Source organism: Mastigoproctus giganteus, chromosome 7 (genome assembly GCF_048544385.1).
Source record: "Mastigoproctus giganteus isolate SK-2022 chromosome 7, ASM4854438v1, whole genome shotgun sequence".
Classification (NCBI taxonomy): domain Eukaryota; kingdom Metazoa; phylum Arthropoda; class Arachnida; order Uropygi; family Thelyphonidae; genus Mastigoproctus; species Mastigoproctus giganteus.
In genome coordinates, this window is record NC_143581.1 from 229679140 (window position 1) to 229705399 (window position 26260).

The 26260-nt window shown below is 38.0% G+C and overlaps 1 protein-coding gene across 1 annotated transcript in view; it reads left to right on the top strand.

Annotated features, from left to right (window-relative positions):
• Window positions 1–396: 396 nt before the first annotated feature.
• Window positions 397–26260, top strand: part of LOC150083763 (uncharacterized) — a 37765-nt gene continuing 11901 nt past the window's right edge. The window contains exons 1-2 of the mRNA XM_090378597.1: window positions 397–935; window positions 1104–1882. Coding sequence (XP_090234723.1) covers window positions 397–935; window positions 1104–1882 — 1318 coding nt within the window. The remainder of the gene's footprint in view (window positions 936–1103; window positions 1883–26260) is intronic.

Genomic DNA, 26260 nt, shown 5'->3' on the forward strand with positions numbered 1-26260 from the left:
TATTATTAATTTTTAATTAATAATAACACTGAAATTTTGTATAACCTAAAAAAATAATATGGTTGAGATTAATATGTACATTACTGTATTATTATTTGTCCGGTCCGTTAAGTCAGAAATCTGTTATATCGGGGTCCGTTAAATCGAGGGTTTACTGTAATATAATTTATGAATAAGTGTGCTAATAGTTATTAATTTATTTATTTTTCCTTCCCAGCAGTGACTGATAGAGCCAGCGGAATTCTTACCATCTGTCATCCAGTTTTTTATGCAGAATATTTTTGAAGCATTGGATCTACTGGTGTTTGCAATTTTCACACAAGATTGATGGATAGTGTAACGTAATCTCTAGTGAGACAAATAAGGTTACAAATTCACTTTTCAAGGTCTAGGAATATGAAAGAAGATACAAGACCTCAGCCTAATGAGACACAATTTGTGTGTGACACATCTGGAAAGATATTAGAATATTGGGAATCTATAGAGAAACTTACATTATTTTCTACTGTCAAAAAACCTTTTACATGTAAGACTTGTGGTAAATCATTTTCTCATTCTCATTATCTAAAAACACATACAAATCTTCACAGTAATCAGAGGCCTTATATATGCAAAACTTGTGGTAAGTCATTTATATTTTCTTATAAATTGAAAATTCACACAAGAATTCATGCAAATCAGAAACTATTAACCTGTGAAACATGTGGTAAATCATTTTCAGAAGTTGACAGTCTTAAAAAGCACATAAGTCTTCACACCAATGAGAAAACTTTTACATGCAAAACTTGTGGTAAATCATTCTCACAGTTGCAACTTCTTAAAAGACACAAGGCTACCCATAATGATGGGAAATCTGTAAGCTGTGAAACATGTGGTAAATCATTTTCCCGAGCTGATTATCTTAAAACACATGCAAGACTTCACACTAATGAGCGACCTTTTATCTGTGATATGTGTGGCAAATCATTCTCACTTGTTTCAAATCTTAGAAGACACGAAAAAATTCACGCTAACAAGAACACTTTTACATGTGAAACTTGCGGTGAAGCATTTTCACAGACACAACAGCTTAAGACTCATTTAAGACTTCACAATAATCAGAAACCTTTTATCTGTGAAATTTGTGGCAAATCATTTAGATTATCCTACAAACTTAAAAATCACAAGAAAGTGCACTCAAATGAGAAACCGTTTACTTGTGAAACTTGTGGTAAATCATTTTTAGAAGCTTCAAATCTTAAAATACATACTAGAGTGCACACTAAAGAGAGACCTTTTATATGTGAAACTTGTGGCAAATCATTTTCACAATCTCACCATCTAAAAACACATACAAGACTTCATACTAATGAGAAACCATTTACTTGTGAAATTTGTGGTAAATCATATTCACGCTCTCAGAGTCTTAAAACACATATTAGACTGCACACTGACGAGAAGCCATTTAATTGTGAAACCTGTGGTAAATCATTTTCAGATGCTACATATCTTAATAAACACACAAAGATTCACAGCAGTGAGAAACCATTTACTTGTGAAACTTGTGGAAAATCATTTTCACAATCACAGCTTCTTAAAAGACACTCAACTACTCATACTAATAAGAAATCATTTATGTGTGAAACTTGTGGTAAATCATTTTCACGATCTGATTGTCTAAAAGCACATGTAAGACTTCATACTAATGAGAGACCTTTTATCTGCGAAGTATGTGGTAAATCATTTACACAAGTTTCAAATCTCAAAATGCATGCAGTAGTTCACACAAATGACAAACCTTTTATCTGTGAAATTTGTGGTAAATCATTTTCACAAGTTGTATATCTTAAAAGTCACAGAAGAGTTCACACTAAAGAGAAACCTTATACTTGTACAACTTGTGGTAAGTCATTTTCACACTATCATCGTCTAAAAACACATGCAAAACTTCACAATAACAACAAACTGTATATATAAACATGAATCACATTATTGGAAAAACTTCTTAAACATTTAAGCATTTTTTTATTCCATTCTCATTTAAAATAGCTGTATATCATTAACATAAGAAACTTATGAGAATTAATTTTATGCAGTGGACATCTTAAAATATTATTATTCATCAAGTGGGACAGTTGAGAGAGCATTGTGAACATGTGCCCTTTTTAATTTGTTGTGCAACCATATCCTTTAAAATTGAGTTTTTGAACACATTTACAGTTTTCAAATTGATAATAATCTTAATGAGCTTTGCTCCCATAATCAACAATTCATTATTATTAATATTAGATAGATATACCGTGTCAATCTTATAAGCTACCAAAAATTTTGGACTAATTTCTAATGTTCCTGATTCCTAATCTTTTAAACGTGAACATCTAAGAGATACCAACTTGAACAGATTGAAAATATTTTACAAGTAAAATGTCTGAAATATTTCAAATGCAGGAGATAGATAACATTCTTTGTATCAATGACATGCCACTCAGCCACAGAGTGGCATGTCATTGATACTCACTTCATTTGGATAAATTAAGTTATCCAAATTGATTAATTTGGATAACTTAATTTACATTTAAAATTTAACTGTTAGTAACTATTCATTATGATTTTGCTTGTGAATTGTTACATCATGTTGTTTCACTTACAACAAATATCTCAAAAGAGAAGTCATAACATAAGGCAGCCTTACGCAACTTAATTTACATTTATAATTATTCTAAATGTACAAACACTGCCGTTACTCCTGTACAAACTTGAGCAGGGTACTGTTAAGGGAAAATTACAGCTATGGATAAAGGGGTGGCTGAGCGGAAGAAGACGAGAGTAATTACCAATGGGCACTGCTCTTTGTGGACTAATGTTATTAGTGAAGTTCTACAAGGTTCATTGCTGGATCTATTGTTGCTTTCAATGTTTATTAATGATATTGAAGAAGGCATATCAAGTTTGATATCTAGGTTTGCAGATGATACAAAGGTTGGAAGGGTGGTTAATGAGGGTAATCAGGATATGCTACTGCAACAAGATCTAGAAAAATTAGCAGATGGGCTGAGAAGTAGCAGTTGAAGTTTAACATCAAAAAATGCAGTACTGCACATGGGTGACAGCAATCCCAGATTAACATACAAACTGTGTTGTACTGCACTCAGGGAAAATGAAAAAGACACTGGGGGTAATTGTGCAGTCAGATATGAAGTTCTGTGATCAGTGCAGACAGGCCATCAGGACAGATCATGGGGTTTTATCTATGACATACAGGTACTTTGGTAGCAGGGATAAGGAAGTGATTATCCCATTATATAAGACAATTGTGTGGCTACATCTTGAGTATTGCATAAAGGTCTGTAAGCCTTATTTTAGGAAAATGTTGGAACAGGTGCAGAGAAGAGCAATGAGGGGAACAAAAGGGTACTCTTACCAGGGAAGGCTTCAGTTCTGCAAAGTGCAGCATCTGGAGACTAGGCACCTGTGAGGTGGCCTGATTTGAAGTGGGTAAGACTTTAAATTTGTTAAATAAGCTCAAAGCTGATTGGAATCCTTCCTCTTGCTCAGATTACATGCATGCACAAGGGGACATAAATTGAAATCCAGGAAGGAAGGATAGCAGGCTATGGTAAGGGCAATCAAAGGCCACAGAATGTGCTCAGATAGGTTGGGAAGAAGAAGAAGAAGATGAAAAGCAATAAAGCGGAACAAAGAAAGAAAGAGAAAGAACGTGGGTTAGCTGCTTTAAACAAACTACTCTAACCCGTTATTCAATCAATAAAAGTAGTCTTCTTAGCACGTGCCATTTTCCTCCAATAATCATTTTTAGTTGCACCAGCTCTATTTACACAGAAATGGCCCGTGCAATTGCACATTCCCTGCTCCCAGTGATAAGATAGCATGAGCTAAAAGGTCCCAGTTTATTCCCCATAGTAAGTAACATACTTTACAAAACCATCATCTAATCGCTGAGGAATGATAAAATACTGCAGGTAGAAAAGGATAAAGAAGCAAAATGTGAGGGGGATATGAAGAAGAATAAGGCCCACAGGCTTGGGTGTATCCTTGTTGGATCTTGTGATCAAGGTAGTTGGTAAATCATTGCACCAGACACCAAAGCGATTAACTGACTGCATTAATTAGCAGTTAATTTTATTATGCAAATTTCATTAAATACATATGCATGCCCACGTGTGTGTAATATATAAGGAACTTCATTTAATTTTGAAATTCTTTTAGTGCCTAAGCACTTCAACACATATATAGAGTAAGACATCATATTCATCCTAAGCATCCTCTTTTTCTTTCAACTTATGTATTGATCTTGGAAAACCACCTCTCACCATTCCCAGTACACTCCATTCAGTTCCTCCTGTGGTTATGTTATTGCTGTTATTTGGTTTTTAGGAGCATTAGCAACTAAGGCCATATTGCTCTGAGGATATGCGGTGGTCATTCCCTGACCTTTCTGCATCATCCGTATTTGGTGGTCACGGGCTCGAACCCCAGTCTAATTAAGAAGCGTGTGCTACGCACTACTGCCCCTGCCCACCTGGCTACAGAGGTGCCTTCTCCTGTGGTCTTCCGTGAAAAGAATGTCAGATGGATTTTGACAAATCTCGATGCTAAGAAAGCTCCACTGGTTCTCAAAACCTGTGCTTCTGAACTTACGGCTGTTCTGTGTTGCCTTTTCTCACTTTATTATTCCAAAGGTGTTTTTCCGTCTGGGTGGAAATTTGCTTTTTCCAACCAGTTCATAAAAAGGGTGACAAATCTCTCCCATTCAGTTCTCATCCCATTGCAATTACTTCTACTCTTTCTAAAGTAATAGAGAACTAACCACCAATTCTTAAACTATCTATGTTGAGGAAAATGGACCATAATCTGCCACGCTGGTCTGGTGCGGGTTGGCACATCAACCGTATTTAGCAGTCAGGGGCTTGAACCCCGGTATACTCAAGGAGTGTGTGCTACTGCACTCCCTCTCCTGACCACTCGGCTACGGAGAATATCCACTACTAATTTAGTAAAGGCTGATCTCCAGATAATTCTCCAGTGGGGCAAAGATAATTTATTAGCTTCATCCTTCTAAAACCCAGCCCTGTCTTTATAACTCACAAAAAGGATTCTTCATGCATCATGTGCCTTTGCTAATTAGCATTAGCAAAACTACATGATGCAAGAAAGCAAACTTATATAGCATCAGCCAAAAAAAAAAAAAAAAAATCCCTATCTATTTAAGCTATCAACTTCTACAACAACAGATGGAAGTTTGTTCCAGCAATCAACCGCCCACTAGCTAAAGGCAAGCTTCCGCACATCTATCCTACAACCGTCTTTCCTCAATTTAAATCTATGCCCTCTCAGGCGATTATTCTGAGCAAGAGGAAGAATCCCATCAGAATTGAGCATGTTCAAACCATTCAAGGCTTTATACACCTCAATCAGATCACCTCACAGGTGCCTAGTCTCCAGACACTGTAATTTGCAAAACTTAGACTTTCTTCATAAGAGCAACCCTTTCTTCCATTCACTAATCTTGTTGCCCTTCTCTGTACTCGTTCCAACAGCTCTACATCCTTCTTAAAATGAGGCCTCCAGACCTGTATACAGTACTCAAGGTGTGGCATGACCATTGCCTTATACAAGGGGATAATCACCTCCATATCCCTGCTGGAAAAATTCCTGCATATCGTTGACAAGACACCATGAGCTACTCTAGCAGACCGTCTGCACTGCTAAGAAAACTTCATATCTGCATGCACAATTACCCCCGGGTCCTTTTTCATTCTCTACCACTGTCAGTTTTTTTTTTTTTTTTTTTTTTGTTAGTTGTTGGCGCATCGGCTTCTGTGGCCATAATGCACCTCCCAAGGATTTTTTAGTACTTTGACCCAAGCCCGAGGCAGGATTCGAACCCGCAACTTTTGGGTTGCCAAGCAGGCACTTTACCCACCTGGCTAGCCCAGTCGACCCACTGTCAGTGTAGTACCACACAGTTGATACGTTACTCTGGGGTTACTGCTTCCTATATGCAGTACTTTGCATTTGTCAATGTTAAACTTCATTTGCCACCTCTCAGCCCATATGCTCAACTTTTCTAGATCCTGTTGCAGCAGCGTACTCTCATTAGTGTCCTTAACAACCCTGCCAACCTTCGTATCGTCTGCAAACTTGGACATTAAGCCTGATATGTCATCATCAATATCATTTATAAATACAGAAAACAACAATGGACCCAACACTGAACCCTGAGGGACTCCACTAATAACATTAGTCCACGAAGAGCAGTGTCCATTGATTACCACTCTGTCTTCTCCCACTCAACCATCCCTTTATCCATAGCAGCAATTTGCCTCCAATGCCACTCTTCCAATTTGTGCAGCAGTCTTCCATGTGCAACAGTATCAAAGGCCTTTCTAAGATCCAAATATATGATATCAAAGTTATTCTTTGCATCCAGTTCCTTTGTAACTACATCATAGTATCCAATGAAATTGGTCAGACAAGACTTCCCCTTAAAAACCCATGCTGTGTCCGAGCTATAAATGAAGTCTTGTCTAGATGATCCTGCAATGCTTCTTTAACCAGTGCCTCCATTAGTTTCCCTGGAACAGAAGTTAAACTAACAGGTCTGTAATTACCTGATCACTGCCATCTAGTGGTTCTGTCGTAGTGGTTTTATCTGCAGATTCTTAATGCATGAATAATCACTGCTGATAATCAGATCAAGAGTATTGCTCCCTCTTGTTGCCTCTAACATGCTGCTGTAGAAAATGCATCCAATATATTCATAAGTCTTTTGCTAGTCTGTGAGTGACCAACCCACAAGTTCTAGTCAAAATCTCTTAAGTTAAAATCCCCCCAATATAATACATTTTGATTTACTGGCCCATTCTATTTCTCAGTACAGCTGTTCATTGTACTCATCAGAGTCATTAGGCCTATAACACACTGCTGCTCTCATTTTTGCTTTCCCAGTGCTTATGTCACACCAAACTGACTCAACATTACTCTGGCAACCCATTTAAATACACTGCCTTAGATTTTATGTGCTTCTTAACTAAGCACTTAACCCCTTCCCCTCTGTCTTGCATATATGTTGTACTCCCCATATTCAAATTCTGCATTGCTTTATATCTGAGTGACACCATGTCTGAAATTCCAACAATGTCTGATGACTCCCAGCATTCATAGAAATCCGCAGCACCTTTCTTCCCAGGCTGCTGCTCATTCCAGTAGAAGCAATGCAAGAATCACTTTACATCTTCCTGCAGCAATTATTAATCTATTAGACTGTGTATCCCCCCCCCGCAAGCTAGCAGTTTTTCAACCCACCTAATACTGCCTTGATAGCATCAGCAAATATTCCTGCATCCTTTATATTTAAGTGCATGCAGTCCCTGTAGAAGCAGTCTCTCCTGTTAACAATCACAGACCATGCTGGAAAAAATTCTACCCCTTGTGCTTTGCATAGTCTCTCCATGGCCAAATTGATTGACAAGGCCTCATCATATACTCCATCCTATCATGTCTGGACAGAATTGTAGACACTTTCAAATTTAACCCTAACTCACTACTTTTTTTCAGCATTGACCTGTACTTGTTAAGTTAGTCTGCAGATTTCCTACTCTTAATGTCATTAGTGCCAGTGTGTACAACAATATGACCTTTTGTGTCCTTAAAAGATGATATCTGCTCTACAACGTCATCAACTTTTGCTCCTGTCAGACACACCCTGGTCCTGTTCCACTTATCCTTTTTGCACAATATATTTCCCGTTTCCCTGACAGTAGTCACCAACAACAACTAATTCCTGTGGGACCAGTGCAGTCTGCCTTGGGGATTGCTGCTGTATTGCTTGATTCCCAAGTGCATGGTCTGGCATTGATGTGGGCAGCTGAGAGTTTGATGAGCACCCCAGTTTAATTCTTTCAAGGGCATCCACCCTGTTGTTCTTCAAGCTGTCATAAAGACCCATAACAATGCTGAGTTGTGGTATCTAATATTCTCATATTCCTTACGTCAAACACACACAGGCACTCCCCCTCCCCTTGGCAATATCATATCCCATTCCTGATAGCTCTGCAAACATCAAACAAGCTTGTACATCTCATAACCCATTCCTGATAGCTCTGCAAACATCAAACAAGCTTGTACATCTCATAAGGCTGTGATTCAGAGGATAACTGTCTCCTTCCTCAGTTCTCTCCAGAGCCACAGCATTAGCTCGAGCCCTTTGGTTTGCTAATCAATATAAATAAATATATATCAGTATATATGAATGATACATAAATATACATTAGGTTAGATTTAAAACTTACAGTGATGGGAGTAGGGCCGGATTAAGAATCAAATAGGCCCCGGCCATATTTAAATTTGAGGCCCCTTTAATATATATATATTGCACATACATATAAATGCAAATACTACACAGATTTTTATGTTTATATTTTGAATAATAATTCCTTGATAAAAATGTAAACTAAGAGGTTAAAAATGTTTTCTGTTTTTTGACTTTAAAAATAAAATAATAATAAAAACAATTGTAATAGAACTTTTAACTTATTTATTGTACAATAAAAAGGTATAAGAATAAAATTTAAACACTTAACAAGTTAAGTTTAAGTATCCTTTTATATTTCACGTTTTCTTGGTTTATTATTGTTATTAGGAATTTTTATCACTACTTTATAAAATATTTTAACTGAAAATGAGGCCCCTCTTTGGATGAGGGCCCCCCCCTTCCCCCGGACACAGCCGGTATGGCTGTAACATTAACACGGCCCTGGATGGGAGTATAACAACTACCACATGCCTTTTTAAAAATTCTTGCTGTTTTCCTTTCCATGTCATGTTGCCTAGAGTGATGATTCCACAGTTAGTACTGTTTATGTAAAAAAAAGTTGAATTACATGGCTACAAGACAGTGAATACTACAGGTTTGAACCAACAATACCAATTGTTTGTGATAAAAGGATGTGCTCAGATATATACTACTTACAGAACAGTGGAACAACAATGAACATTAGAAACTTTATAATGTTACAGTATATAATTTATATTAAAAATGTTTTAACAGTCTCATTATATGAACACTAGACTAATGATTTTCCCACTATCATTTAACCAGACTGCCAGTTGTTATTAACAGAGTCAAGTGACTTGAATATTTTTTTGAGAAACATTTCCTATAAACTGTAATACTGGTTCTTGTGTAGTTTACACATAAGATGACTAAATAACATGAGGCAGCAGGGCATATTTTATGTTGGAAGCATCTGGAAAATATATCACAGTTTTAGAATCTTTAAACCAGTTCACATTATTTCTTACTATGGAGACACGTTTTCTTTATGAAACTTGTGGTAAATCATTTTCATGGCATTCTCTCACTAATGAGAGACCTTTTATATGTGAATCTTGTGGGAGATTGTTTGTACAGGCAGAAAGTCTTAAATTGCACAAAACTGTTCATACTCAAGAGAAACCATTTGTATGTATGCGAAAATTGTGGTAAAGCATTTTCAAACATTAAAAATCTCAAAATACACACAAGAATTCACACTAATGAGAAACATTTATATGTGAATCTTGTGGGAGATCATTTTCACAATCAGGAAGTAAAAATGTATACAGTAGTTCACACAAAAGAGAAACCTTTTATCTGTGAAAATTGTAGTAAGTCATTTTCACAAGCTGCTTTTCTTAAAAGTCACAGAAGAGTTCACACTAAGGAGAAACCATTTACTTGTGAAACTTATGGCAAGTCATTTTGACACTGTCATCATCTAAAAGCACACGTGAAATTCACGATAATAGTAAAACTTTTGTGTGATGTGAGAATTATTTCAATAAACTATAAACCAATACACTTGGTCGTCGACTTACGACCTATGCGACTTACGACCGGCCGCACTTACGACCACAAAAAATTTGATTTTGTAAATTTCATTTGTATTAATTTTAGATTGTATTTTTGTGTTTACAGTACATTATGTACAGTATTATTTTTCAAATTATGACAATACTGTATATGTAATTATAGATCGTAGTTTTGTATTTTTTATAAACAGTATGAATAATAAACCAATTAAAATGTACAGAGCGTTTGAATTTAACCTCCTAGAGAGAGATAGCCTAGGCGTAGAAACGAAGTAAAAGATAAAAGCATTACTGTATTTAAAATGAAAAATAAAAGATGATAAAAATTTAAAAGATTATAAAAATAAATTATAAAGATAATAAAAAGATTAGAAAGGTTAAAAAATACTGTTAATAAATATATGGCCGACATACGACCAGATCGACTTACGACCTGTCAGTCAGAACAGAAGTCGGTCGTAAGTCGACGACCAACTGTATAAGTGCATATTACTGGATTCATTTTTTATGTTATTCTCATTTAAAATAGTTGATATATAAGTTTTATCTGAAAAGCTGTTTTTTACATTTGATGTCCTAAAATACTACTGTTCATCAAGTGTATGTTATACACTTGTTAGAACATTGTGATATGTAAGCATTTTTTTTTTTTTTGTGGTACCTGAATATTTGAAATGTTGACAGCTTTACAGTTTTGAACTTGTTGCACAAAATATTCCCAGTAAGCAGAAACTGTACATGTTTTAATAAAGTTATTTTTATACTGTGCTTAACTTGCATAATCAAGAATTCATTCTGATTAATAGAGATTTTATGGATCAGTCTTGTGAACTACTGAGATTTTTTGGCTTCATATCACAGAAAATAATCTTTTTAATAATGTGAATATCTTCAGAGATAATGAACATTATCACAGATAAGAAGGATGTTTATAAGTAAAATATTTGCAGTGTGGGAGATGAATGTCATTCTTTATTGTGCAGATCGTTTGAACATGGAATAACTACACATCATTGCATGTAACAAGAAAATTTATTAATTTAGATAACTTTTGTTTCCAACAGAGAATTCAAGATAGAAATCATAACCCAAGCCTGCTCTATCTTAAATAATAAATATAAATTAAGTTATGCAAATTAATAAATTTGCTTTTCCCACACAGTGGAGTATAGTTATACATCTTGAAATAGTTGTGGCATTTCATAAATCTTAAGATTACATTTTAAATGGATGTATAAATAATGCCTTCTTATTTCTATGAATTTTTCACTTTCTCACAAAAAAAAAAAAGTTTTTCTTTTTTCAAGTGCCTTGCTGTTTCACATTTCCTTTTAGTGAAAAGAAATGTTAAGTTCTCCGTTTTTCAACATAGTTGAAAAATTAAAGAACAGAATTTGCATTGCATTTGTATTCTCGTACTTTATTTTATTAATTTTTTTTTTTAAATCTGAGCCCATTAAATTAATGGGCTCAGATTTAAAAATGGAAAATTGGAAATTTGGAAATGAGGGTTTTGAATCCAAAATTTGATTAAAGGAATCATTTGATTCTGTATAGAATAAATCTAAAAGATAGGAAATTGTAATTACTTAATTTGTCTTGGATGCAGCCTTAAGATGTTCCAAATGAAAGTACTTTAAATTTTGATCATTTTGCTGCTGCCTTGGAAGTCATGGTAGCAGGTATATAGAATTCATCAGATTTTCGGGATAAACAAGAAATACCTGAAAATGGGAAAAGTTCAAAAATTTCTGCTTAATGCTTACACTATTTTGGATTCTTATAAATTACTTTTAGAAATTATCTTTTTATCCAAAAAAAAATGTAATTACAGATGCATGAGGTGGGGGGGGGGGACTTTAGCCATACTTGAAGTGTACTAAAATTTTCACATTTTTTAAAAATTCATAAAAAATTCACTGATGTTTTTCTGTATTGTTTGATGTTTTTTTCCAATATGCCCACTTGAGGGTTAATCCTCTAGCTATTACATTTGTGCATTTGGTACACCAAAAAAAAGTAAAACTTGAAATTTCTTAACTGTGAATTGTAGTATCCCTTCAGTATGATAATCACTTTTGATCTCCATTAAGTATTTTTGAATTTAAAATGTTTAGCTGTAAAAATTTGTTACAGCAACATGTATGTCAAAAGCATTTCATGGAAATTTAACATGGAGTTTTTTTTTTTTTTTTTTCCGGCTTTGCAGCTCCAATTTTTGAATGTATAATTGGCTGAGAAATATTTCTTTAATATAAAAACTTGATTCTTATCTATGTTTTTTAATCAGATTTTTTATTGGAAAGTTTCTTATTTAAAACTATTTCTTGCTTTTCACAAAAGCTGAGCAGCAAAATAAAAACCATGTACCCTCTATTATTATTATGGAATTTTATGCACCCTCTAAAGTGCTGTTTCTAGTGTAGAGCACTACAAAGTATTCTCTAATTTAGGTGGAGTACCAGAACCTGGTACTCCACTTGTATGCCATATCTTGATTATTGCATGCAGGTCTGGTAGCCTCATTTTAGGAAGGAAGTGGATCTGTTGGAAAGAGTGCTCTTACCAGGAAAAGCTTCGGTTTAACAAACCACAGTGTCTGGGGACTAGGCACCTACAAGGAGATCTCATTGAGCCCTAGTTTATGGCCTTGAATGGACTGAGTAAGCTCTATGCCGACAGAATCCTTACCCTTGCTCAGACCATGCTCAAAAGGACACGAATTAAAATTGAGGACAAATAGTTGCAGGTCAAATGTACATAAAGTTACCTTTACGTACATTTCCCCAGGTAAACGATACACACAGCTGGCCGTCCACATGGTGCAACAGCAAACATGATTCATTGGACCGGATGACCTTTCAATCGCTCAAGGTCCACTTTTGATGCTCGTGTGCCCATTGTAGGTGCTCTCACCAGTGAACCATGGTTAGCATGGGTACTCAGAGTGGCCTCCGGCTATGCAGCCCCATTTTCAGTGGGGTTCAATGTACTGTGTTGTGACACATTACTCCCGTCACCAGCATTCCAGTTACCAGCGAGTTGTGCCACATGACGTGTTTTGTAATGTGTGGCACCTTGGAACGTCAGTTCGTCGCCGCCTTGTATCTCTGTGAAAAACAGTACCATTGTAGAAGGGCCAGAAATGAGTAGTGTATTATGGATGTGTGTTCTGTTGTGTCTGGCCACTTGGCTACCCAGAAGCATCAGTCACCTGGACAGATGATTCCGGATACTCATCCACACCACGGGAAGGTGGGCCAGTCCCAACGGAGCTTGTACTGTCTCAGTTCGAGACTCTGACCCACCTGATGTTGGCAAATGATGGGCCAGATTCCTCTAGGGGCCCACTCCAGAGGAGGGGAAGAAAAATATTTCCCGTGGTGTTAAAAAAATTATAATAAAAAATAATTTCAAAAAATAAAAATAAATAAAATAATAAATTATGTATGTATATATATATATATAATAAAATTTAAAAAAAATTTAAATAAATAAAAATAAATGATAACATAAATTAATAAATAATAATAAATAAAACATACTAAATATGCATAGCTCCTATAACAGTTAACATCCTTCACGGTAGACAATACCTTACCATAAAACTGGGCTTTGTACAAATAAACAGGGCTTAAGTTATACTGCTCCATATAAGTATCCTGAGCTTGTAAAGTACAATGTTCTCTATCACATGCCAGATAAAAGTCAATCCAAATGTATGCAGTTCAGTTGCGAACCGGTTCCCGAGGCAGTAGGATGGACGAGTATTCAAACGTTGAACTGGCCGACATGCACCTCGCGTATGGAGCTGCAGACTGTAATGGGCGCGCCGCTCTGCACTTGTACCAGGAACGTTTCCCGCACAGGCGTGCTCCTCATCATACGATTTTCGCACGTGTGCACAGAAGGTTAAGTGAGACTGGTTGTTTCACGAGAGGTACCATGAATCGAGAGCAAACGACGAGGACGCCAATGAGGAGAATGTCCTACGTCTTACAGAAGGCAATCCGAGTACGAGTACTCGAGCGATAGGCTAACGATTGGGTATTTCCCAAACCACTGTATGGAGGGTACTGTCAACAAACCAAATGAGTCCATCTGCAACGTGTCCAATCATTGGAGCCAGCGGATTATCCACTCCGGAGGACTTTTGCTACTTGGTTTCTTCAACAGAAACGGTACGCAAATGCTGACTTCCAGTGGGATCGCTGTTCACGCGACCTCCCGTTCAACGTCCTCTACCGCATGACGAAGGCATTTTGGACCCTACAATGCTATGTGATTCCGATTCGTCTTTGTGCCCCCTATGCCTCCTGCAAGTTTGTCGCACTGGTAGTGAATCACCATGTATATATATTACAATGATCTTTTTGCCTCTACAGAAAACAGCCCACTATGGGAAAACTGACCTTGTGTGATTGATAATGTTACATAGCCATTGCTAGCTTTTCCTGGTTTCGCTAACTTATTGAACAGCTGAGTGTCACCTGTTCCCTTTCATTAATCTAGATTGACAATAGGGCATTTACTGTTGTGGAGACATGTTCAAAAAGGACTTGATATATAGCAGAAGCTCAATTATGTCATGCCTCGTACAGCAAATGCCAAATTTTTGAAACTGCCGTTTTTAGCTTTAGTATTAGCAAAGGTACATAATGCAAGAAAGCAAACTCATATAGCATCAGCCAGAAAAAAAACCCAAAAAAAAAAAACCCTTATTTCACCCATCCACTCGCTCCTAATGTTTGTCAAGTTTTGCCTTGAGTCTATTTAACCTATCAACTTCTGCAACGACAGATGGAAGTTTGTTCCAACAATCAACTACCCACTAGCTAAATGCAAATTTCCGCACATCTATCCTACAACGGTCTTTCCTCAATTTGAATTTATGTCCTCTCAGGTGATTATTCTGAGTAAGAGGAAGAATCCCATCAGCATGCTCAGACCATTCCAGGGTTTATACACCTCAATAAGATCACCTCGCAGGTGCCTAGTCTCCAGACACTGTAATTTGCAAAACTTAAGTCTTTCTTGTAAGAGCAACCCTTCGTTCCATTCACTAATCTTGTTGCCCTTCTCTGTACTCGTTCCAACAGCTCTACATCCTTCTTAAAATGAGGCCTCCAGACCGGTATACAGTAATCAAGGTGTGGCCTTATACAAGGGGATAATCACCTACTTATCCCTGCTAAAAAAAATTCCTGTATATCATTGACAAGGCACCATGAGGTACTCTTGCAGACCGTCTGCACTGCTCAGAAATCTTCATATCTGCCTGCACTGTTACCCCCAGGTCCTTTTCATTCTCTACCAATCTCAGTTTAGTACCACAGAGTTGATACGTTGCTCTGGGGTTGCTGCTTCCCATATGTAGTACTTTACATTTGTCAATGTTAAACTTGATTTGCCACCTCTCAGCCATCTGCTCAACTTTCCTAGATCCTATTATATGCATAAAAATATGGCTATATTTTTATGCATATGACAGGATCTATATGCATAAATGCCTAAGTATTCAGGAGTAATTCATTATACGGTCCTGCATAGACTTGCTGTATTGGAGCCACACATGAACCCAATCTGCATTATTTGTACTCGCACCCACAAAAAAAAGCACATAAAAAAATTTCTATTAAATTTTCTACACACAATTAGTAGAAATGCACAGTTAGCATGAAATTAAAATACGAAGTTACATTTAATTTAATGAAAAATAAAAATGCTTTCAATTAAAAAAATTTTAAAACTCGTAAATCAGTTAATAATACACTGGTGTGCAAAATTTAAGGACCAGTCAGGTCTTCACTTGTAGCTTCTCATAGGAGTGGCCTGGATATGGGAAAATCATACCAAAGAAACCTCGTGAGGTACAGAGAGACTTTATTCAAAAATGTCAACATAGCACTGGCTGCCATGACATAGATGCATTACTGCCAGAGATGGAACAAAGGGAAGAGGTGGTCCTCAGTAGGAGATATGACCCACACTTGTAGGTAGAAGGAATTTGTTTTGTAGAGACGGGATACACTTAAACAAAGGTGGTGCAAAAGTTTTTGCCAGTATTATTGAGGATACCTTAAAGGCTCAGGGAAACTGCTAGTTAGGGGGGATGTGGGTAATACTGACACGCGTTTATCTGATAATATTGGTCAATGTAACTCTTGCACATACCTTAAGAGTTCTTATCTGTTACCCCAACTGGACGTATTATCTAGATGTTCTGGGGGCAAAGACGTTTCACGTGAGCAGGTAGCTAATATCAGGGAAGAGAGCCTAAATAACTTCAAGGGTTGTGTTAGGGTTGTTAAATATACAAGAACAGTAAATCTTAATTGTTTATACAGTAACGTTAGAAGTGTCGTCAATAAAATGAGCGAATTCGAACTGCTGGTTAAAACAAGTAACGCGGACATAATAGGGCTTACGGAGACGTGGTGCCACCCGGAAATTGGAGATGATGAGTTTCAGTACGGCTTGTATAATGTATTTAGGAAGGATAGAGTAGATAGAAGGGGTGGTGGGGTAATGCTTCTTATCAGAAGCAGCCTGAGTGCGACGATAGCTTTCCCAGATTCAGACATTTCACATGCTAGTATAGAGTCTGTATGGTGTGAGATAGTTGGAAACAAAGGTACAATGCGAGTAGGCGTAATCTACAGACCAGGTGATTGTGAAGACTATGACAAAAGCCTCTACATGCAAATGGAATGGGCAAGTAAGCGTCAATGCCTTATTATGGGTTATTGTTATTTGGTTTTTAGGAGCATTAGCAACTAAGGCCATATTGCTCCGGGATATTCGGTGGTCATTTCCTGACCTTTCCGCATCCTCTGTATTTGGTGGTGACGGGCTCGAACCCCGGTCTAATCAAGAAGCGTGTGCTACACACTGCTGCTCCTTCCCACCTGGCTACGGAGGCGGCCTTATTATGGGTGATTTCAATTTGCCTCTAATTGATTGGAGTAAATGGGAAGGAAACTCGACATGGGGAACAAAATTTTTAAATCAACTAGATGACTGTTATTTGTATCAACATGTCGGGGAAAGTACTAGAGAAAAGAATATCCTAGACCTCATCATCACACATGAATCAGATGACATAACAGGGCTGACAGTAGAGGAACCAGTAGCAGGAAGTGATCACGGAGTTCTACGGTGGATGATGACGAGAGAGGTAGCAGAAGTAAAAGGCAAAGGAATGGGTTTTAATTTCAGAAAAGGAAATTACGATGCCTTAAGGTACTACATGGCCTCTATTAACTGGGTAGATATCGCGCAGAGAATGAATACAATTGAACTGTGGTACGCTTTTAAAACATTAATCACAGATGCCTTGAATGCGTATATACCATTAAAAAAAAATACTCCACGAGAAGGGTTCCAAGTTGGATGAATAGTGAAGTTGCCACATTACTTGAGCAGAAAAAGGTGGCATGGAAACGTTACAGAGCAATAAAAAGTACTGAAGCCTATCACAGCTACAAGGTGGTGTGTAATAGAGCCACAGAAAAGGTTCGACAGGCAAAGGCAGTTTATGAGAAATCACTAGCAAACAGAGCAAAGAGGGGGGATAAAGAATTCTTCACATATATAAATGCCAAGAAGAGCAGGACAAACCAGATCGGACCTTTACGTAAGGGAAAGGGGATAGTAATAAATACACCAGCTGCCGTTGCAGATGAACTCAACAGTTATTTTGCATCGATATTTACAAATGAAAAGCCTTTTGTGGCAAAGGGAAATTGTGGGAGCGTAGTTAAAAAATATGTAATTAATGATATTGAAATTTCGCAAGATTATTTAATGAAAAAACTTTCGAGCCTACAGACCAGTAAAGCTCCTGGAGTTGATGGAATATACCCTATAATCTTAAGAGAGGCGGCAAGCGAGTGCATTGAACCATTGAGGCTGGTTATGCGAGCATCACTAGCCTCTGGGGAGATTCCCTTGGATTGGAAAAGTGCAAATGTATCTCCCATACATAAGGGTGGCTCTAAAAGTGAAGTGGGAAATTATCGACCTGTCAGTCTGACTTCAGTAGTAGGGAAAATCATGGAGGCATTGATCAAGGGTGGAATTCAGGATCATTTGGATAGAATTGAAATTCTCAAGGATACTCAGCATGGTTTTGTAAAGGGAAAATCATGTTTAACAAATCTGGTTCGCTATTTCGAAAGGGTCACTCACGAGCTGGATTTAGGGAATAATTTCGACATTGTTTATTTAGATTTCAGCAAAGCTTTTGACTGAGTCCCACATGAGCGGTTGCTTTATAAGCTGGAACAGGTTGGAATCACTGGGAAAATCCTTAGATGGATAGAAGGATGGCTTCAGGGCAGGAGGCAGAGGGTTGTGATAAATGGCTATTCCTCAGATTGGGTTGACGTAAGAAGTGGGGTTCCCCAAGGATCAGTATTAGGACCACTGTTGTTTTTAATTTTCATAAACGACATTGATGAAGGGATAGAGGGCGTGATGTCTAAATTTGCAGATGATGTTAAAATTGGTAGAGTAGTTAATGATCACTGTCAAGCTGAGCTTCTTCAGAGAGACCTAGATAGACTTCAAGAATGGTCAGAAAAATGGCAGCTGTGCTTTAATCCAACAAAGTGTAAGGTATTACACCTGGGAAACAGTAATCCCAAAATAACTTATTCACTTGGTGGAGTTCAACTAAACCCATTACTGGAGGAAAGGGACTTGGGTGTTATGATACGGTCAGACATGAAATTCTCTGAGCATTGTAAACAGGTTGCAAGGAAGGCCCATGGTGTCCTATCGATGATCTATCGAACTTTTGCAAGTAGAGATAGGGACGTGATAATCCCATTATATAAGGCCTATGTTAAACCACACTTGGAATACTGTGTTCAAGTATGGAGACCGCACCTAAAGAAAGACATCGAGCTTCTTGAAAGGGTGCAAAGAAGGGTAACTCGCCTGGTGAGATCGGCAAAAGGGCGTCCTTATGAAGAAAGACTTCGAATATGTGGGTTGCAGAGTTTGGAAACTAGACACCTTAGAGGAGATTTGATTGAGGTGTTTAAGGCTCTGAGAGGCATCAGTAAACTGAATGAGGACAAAATTTTCAAGATTATAAATGATGCTAGAACTAGGGGACATAAATTCAAGTTACGCGGGGAAATGTTTAGATTGGACTGCAGGAAGTTTTATTTAACCAGCGAGTTATAAATTACTGGAATAAGTTGCCTTCATGGGTGGTAGAGGCCGACAGTTTGGGGAAATTCAAAGGTCATCTGGATAGTACTTTCGGGTAAGGGAAGCGCATAGGATGATAGGATTAATTTCCTTTTTATTTAATTTTTAATTTCATTTTATTATTTTTATTTCTTTATTAATTATTATTATTTATTTATTTAATTTTTGTTTTTATCATTGTTTTGTTCGGATTTTTTTTTTTGGCTGGTGCAGCATAAGCCATAGGCTTTCTTGCACCATACGGCCGTTACTAATACTAATACTAATACTAATATGGCCACCTCTAATGTCGATGCAGGCTTTGCATCGCCTGTCCATACTTAGAACAGTGTTGTTGATAAGTTCTTGCGGTAACATCATCCATTCCTCTGTCAGCGCCATCTTCAGCTGGTAAACATTTTCTGGTGGATGTGGACGTGCCGCTAGGTGTCTCCCCAGAGCGTCCCATATGTGTCTGAAGGGATTTAGATCGGCGGGGTAGAGGAACGCCAATCCATACGAACAGTGTCCTCACTTTCCAAAAGTATATCAACAGCTGCAGTGCGATGGGGTGTGGCATTATCATCCATAAACACAAACTCGGGCCAATGGTACCTCGGAACAGACGTACATGGGGAAGGATTACCTCTGTACATTAGCATAGTGTTCACCGGTTACAGTACCGCCTTCCAGTATCTAGAGTTGTGTACGTCCCTCCAAGAAACGCCTCCCCAGACGAGAACACCTCGACTGCCATATCGATCCCTTTCAGTGATGTTTTGTACCGTGTGCCAACGTCTTGCCAGATTAGCTGACGTCCAGAATTGCTGCTGAGATTGAATCTACTCTCATCGGTAAAGAGTACCTTAAGTAAAGATTTTGTGGTTGTAACCTTTAGAAATAGTGTTGGTCCTTAAGTTTTGCACACCAGTGTAATACTGTATTCTATATAATACATAAAAATAACAAAAATTTATAAATTAAAAGAATGGACCATTACAAATTTTTAGTTAAGTTGCTGTGCGGAAACAGGATATTAAGCAGTTTCTGGGTCCAGATGCACTCCTCCTGAATTAGAAATTGAGTTGCAGAAAACTCTCGCCGCAAAAACTATCCAGATGCAGGAAACTATCATGCTGTTGCACTGCCACCGGTGACGGGAATGGATAGAATTTAATCCCATTTTATACAGACTGGAGAATCGTAGTTGACAAAAACTGGAAAAAAAAAACAAACTATACCCTAATAATTTGCCTTCCATATTGACCCAGATAATGTATTAAGAATTTGCAGATAAAGGAACCACTAGGTGGCAGTGATCACAGTGTACTGATGTGGGATTTACTTAAAGATTTAATTACCATCAGGGTTAAAGGAAAGGGTTTTTGCTTCCGTAAAGGTGAGTACAGTGGTCTCCGACAGTTTTTAAATTCTGTACAGTGGGATCAACTGACGATGTTACCAACAGTAAATTCTAAGTGGGAAGCATTCAAGGAATTAATCGTGGATGCTACTAAAAGTTTCATACCTATTAAGAAATATTGTTCAAGGTTTAGGCCTAAATGGTTATCAAATGAACTAATGAGACTCGTAACAGAGAAGAAAAATGCATGGGATGCATATAAATTATCAAGCGACTCAGAAGCCCATGGCAGATATAAGCTAGTCTGTAATCAGGTCACAAAGGAGGTTAGGCAGGCGAAGGCAGATTACGAGAAATCCTTGGCAAAAAGATGCTAAGAAAAACAGCAAGGATTTCTTTACTTATATAAACTCTAAAAGGAAGGGGATGAATCTGATTGGTCCACTTTACATCGATGGTTCGACTATTGATAATCCTGCTCAGATAGCAAACAAACTGAATGAGTATTTTGCATCTACATTCACACATGAGGAATGATTAAGGTTTGAAATTGGCAGAAGGTTATCAAATTGTAGCAGGATACTTAATGATTTTATAATAACTGAAAGCAAAGTGGAGGACAAATTGTTGAAGTTAAACATACGAAAAGCACCTGGGGTGGATGGGATATATCCAGTTATATTAAAGGAGGCGGCAAAGCAACTAAGCAAACCCTTAGCCATAATTATGAGAGCATCCTTGGACTCAGGGGAGGTTCCCACGGACTGGAGATGTGCAAATGTATCCCCAATTCACAACGGGGGATCGAAGGGTGACACGAGTAATTACAGACCAGTTAATTTAACATCTGTTCCGGGTAAAATAATGGAGTCACTGTTTAAAGATGCATTGCAGGATCATCTAGACAAGACTGCAGCAATAATTCAGACACAGCATGGGTTTGTTAAGGGAAAGTCTTGTCTGACAAATTTGATAGGATATTATGATGTGGTTACAAAGGAACTGGATGCAAAAAATAATTTTGATATCATATATTTAAATTTCAGGAAAGCTTTTGACACTGTTGCGCATGGAAGACTATTGTACAAATTGGAGCAGAATGGTATTAAGGGTAAGTTGCTACAATGGATAAAAGGATGGTTGAGTGGGAGAAGACAGAGGGTGGTAATCAATGGGTGCTGCTCTTCATGGACTAATGTTATTAGTGGTGTCCCACAGGGGACACCACTAATAACATTAGTCCACTAATAACACCGTTATTAGTGCTGTCCCACAGGGGACACCACTAATAATAACGGTGTTAGGTCCACTGTTGTTTTGTATATTTATGAATGATATTGATGAAGGTATATCAGGCTTAATGTCGAAGTTTGCAGATGATACAAAGGTTGGCAGGGTTGTTAATGACAGTAATGGCAGTGTGCTACTGCAACATGATCTAGATAATTTGGGCAGATGGGCTAAGAAGTGGCAACTGAAGTTTAACTTTTACAAATGCAAAATACTGCATATGGGTAGAAGTAACCCCAGAGAAACGTACCAACTGTGTGGTACTACACTTAAGGTGGTAGAAAATGAAAAAGAACTGGGAGTAATTGTGCAATTAGATATGAAGTTTTCTGAGCAATGCAGACAGCCTGCCAGGGCAGGTCATGGAGTTTTGTCAGTGATATATAGGAATTTTGCTAGCAAGGAGAAGGAGGTGATTGTCCCTCTGTATAAGGCAATGGTCAGGCCACGCCTTGAGTACTGCGTATAGGTCTGGAGGCCTCATTTTAGAAAGGATGTAGATTTACTTGAGCATGTACAGAGAAGGGCAACAAGATTGGTGAGGGGAATGAAGGGATCCTCTTACCAAGAGAGGCTTAAGTTCTGCAAATTGCAGTGGCTGGAGACAAGGCACCTGCGCGGTGATCTGATTGAGGTGTATAAGGCCTTGAATTGGTTGAGCACGCTGAATTCTGATGAGATTCTTCCACTTCTTCAGATAACGAACCTAAAGGGGTATAAATTCAAATTAAGAAAAGACAGATGTAGAATAGATGTGCCGAAATTTGCCTTTAGTCAGAGGGTGGTTAATTGCTGGGACAAACTTCCATCTGTCGTTGTGGAAGTTGATAGGTTGAATAAATTTAAGGAGGAACTGGACAGGCATTTGGAGGGAATGGTGTGATTTTTTTTTTTTTTTTTTGGCTGATGCTGCATAAGCAGATACACTTGCTTTCTTGCATCACATGCCACTTCTACTACTACTACTACTACATTTAAATTTATAGCTTGCGTAATCTGTCAAAACTAATCGCCGTTCACAATGGGAGAAAGCGTCCACCTGTGTCCCTCCCGAAATTGGTGGGATACAAGGACTAATAGATTAACAGTAGCCACTGGTAGAGGTGAAAGATTCTTGCACTGCTTCTATTGAAATGAGCAGCAGCCTGGAAAACAAGATGCAGGGTATTTCAGAGACTACTGGGAGTCATTCTGATACAAATAAACAGATGGGTTGTGTTAGGGTAGCTAAGAATAGGATAAGGTGCATGTATACTTGCGTTTACAACAATGTTAGAAGTTTGGTAAATAAATTTCATGAATTTGAGGTACTGCTCAGAACATCTTTTTTTTTTGTTTTTAGGAGCATTTGTAACTACGCCATATTGTTGAGGGGATATGCGGTGGTTATTCCCTGACCTTTCCGCATCCTCCTTATTTTTTGGTCACGGACTCGAACCCCGGTCTAATCAAGAAGCGGTGCTACGCACTGCTGCTCCTGCCCGCCTGGCTACGGAGGCGCCGCTCAGAACATCGAAGGCAGATATTGTTGGGATATCAGAGACGTGGTGTCACACAGATATAAGGAATGCAGAACTGGAATTTGGGGAGTACAACGTCTACAGAAAGGATAGACAGGATAGGAAGGGAGGTGGGGGTTATGCTATTAGTTAAGAAACACATAAAATCCAAGAAAGTGAAGCCAGTCGACATTGCTGAACAGTGCAGTGTCGAGTCAGTTTGGTGTGACAAGCATTGGGAGATCAAAATTGAGAGTGGGAGTGTGTTATAGGCCTAATGACTCTGATGACTATAATGAGAAACTGTACAGGGAAATAGAGTGGGCCAGTAAATCAGTGAGTCTTATAATGGGGGATTTTAATTTCCCAGATATTTACTGGAAATTGTGGTTTGGTCACTCACACACTAGCAAGGCCTTTGTGGATTTATTGGATGATTGTTTTCTACAGCAGCATGTTTGGGAGGCAACTAGAGGGAGTAATACTCTTGATCTGATTATTAGTAGTGATTCTTCATGCATTAAGAATCTGCAGATAAAGGAACCACTAGGTGGCAGCGATCACAGTGTGCTGAAGTGGGATTTACTCAAAGAGGTAACTACCATCATTGGTAAAGGGAAGGGTTTTTGCTTTCGTAAAGGCGACTACGATGGTCTGAGACAGTATTTAAATTCTATACAGTGGGACCAACTGATGATGTTACCAACAGCAAATTCAAAATGGGAAGCATTCAAAGAATTTATCTTGGAAGCTACTAGGCTTTACATACCAATTAAGAAATATTGTTCAAGGTTTAGGCTTAAATGGATGTCAGATGAACTAATGAGACATTTGGTAGAGAAGAAAAATGTATGGAATACATATAAATTAATGGGTGACATGGAAGCCTATGATAGATATAAGTTAATCTGTAACCAAGTCACAAAGGAGATTAGGCAGGCAAAGGCAGATTTCCTGCTCAGGTGGCTAACAAACTAAACGAGTATTTTACATCTAAATTCACACGAGAAGTTATTCAGCAAGAGGAATGCCAGAGGTGAAGTAAACTCTGGCAGTGAGCTAATAACTGAGAGCAAAGTGGAGGAGAAATTGTTGAGGATAAACATAAAAAAAGGCTCCCGGGGTGAATGGGATCTATCCCGTTATATTAAAGGAGGCAGCAAAGGAAGTAAGCAAACCCTTAGCCATAATTATGAAAGCTTCCTTGGACTCAGGGGAGGTACCCATAGTCTGGAGATGTGCAATTGTGACCCTAATTCACAAAGGAGGATCAAAGGCTGACACAAGTAATTACAGACCTGTGAGTTTAACTTGTTCCAGGAAAATTAATGGAGGTACTGGTTAAAGAAGCACTGCAGGATCATCTAGACAAGACTTCAGTTATAGCTCGGACACAGCATGGTTTTGTTTAGGGAAAGTCTTGCCTGACCAATTTGATTGGATACTATGATGCAGTCACAAAAGAACTGGATGCAGGGAATAACTTTGATATTATATATTTGGAACTTAGGAAGGCTTTTGATACTGTCGCACATGGAAGACTGCTGCACAAATTGGAGCAGTGTGGCATTCGAGGCAAATTGCTGCTATGAATAAAGGGGTGGTGAGTGGGAGAAGACAGAGAGTGGTAATCAATGGTCACTGCTCATCGTGGACTAATGTTATTAGTCCACGATGAGGATATTTATGCATATAAATACAGAAAAATTGTTGTTTTCTGTATTTATAAATGATATTGATGATGGTATATAAATTAATGTCCAAGTTTGCAGACAATACGAAGGTTGGCAGGGTTGTTAAGGACACTAATGACAGTACACTGCTGCAACAGGATCTAGAAAAGTTGAGCATATGGGCTGAGAGGTGGCAAATGAAGTTTAACATTGACAAATGTAAAGTACTACATATGGGAAACAGCAACCCCAGAGCAACTTATCAACTCTGTGGTACTACACTGATAGTGGTAGATAACGAAAAGGACTTGGGGGTAATTGTGCAGGCAGATATGAAATTTTCTGAGCAGTGCAGACTTGCTGCAAGAGTAGCTCATTGTGTCTTTTCAATGATATTCAGGAACGTTTCTAGCAGGGATAAGGAGGTGATTATTCCCTTGTATAAGGCAATGGTCAAGCCACACCTCGAGTCCTGTATACAGGTCTGGAGGCCTCATTTGAACAAGGATGTAGAGCTGCTGGAACGAGTACAGAGAAGGGCAACAAGATTAATGAATGGAAGAAAGGGTTGCTCTTACGAAGAAAGGCTTAAATTTTGAAAATTACAGTGTCTGTAGACTAGGCACAGGCGAGGTGATCTGATTGAGGTGTATAAAGCCTTGAATAGTTTGAGAATGCTCAATGCTGGGGGATTCTTCCTGTTGCTCAGAATAATCACCTGAGAGGGCATAAATTCAAATTGAGGAAATACAGATGTAGGAATGAAGTGCGGAAATTTGCCTTTAGCCAGCGGGTAGATGTTTGGTGGTACAGACTAAGTTGATAGCCTAAATAAATTTAAGGCTCAGCTGGTCAGGTGTTTCGAACGAACGGAGGGGTGAAATGGGAGTGGTTTTTTTTTTTTTTTTTGGCTGATTCTGCATAAGCTTGCCTTCGTGCATCATATGTCTCTACTAATGCTAATGCCCGAACTTTTCCTTGGCTAAATTACTGTGCATGCAATGCCGGTAACGTTCCTAGCATCCAAACAAGTAACGTACCGTTTCTTCATGATATGAAATTAAAGTATCTCTGTTTTATTCACTGCTCTTGATCTTTTGTTAGTATATTTGCTAACAAAGATTAGATAAGGTTCCTATCTAATGTGCTGGTTGCTTAGTTATTTAGGTGAGTATACTGTATATTATTAACATTTAGCAAACCCAGAGAATTATTAATTTAGAGTTATTTATATATTTCCGAAAATGCGTTTTTATGCTGAAAAGAATATATTCTCAGAAATGAAACTACTCCATTCAATGATTTACTGTTATCAAAAGCGCACTAACATCCTGTGATCTGTGCTATGTATTGCCCACAGAGTAGTAAAATACTGTGTGATA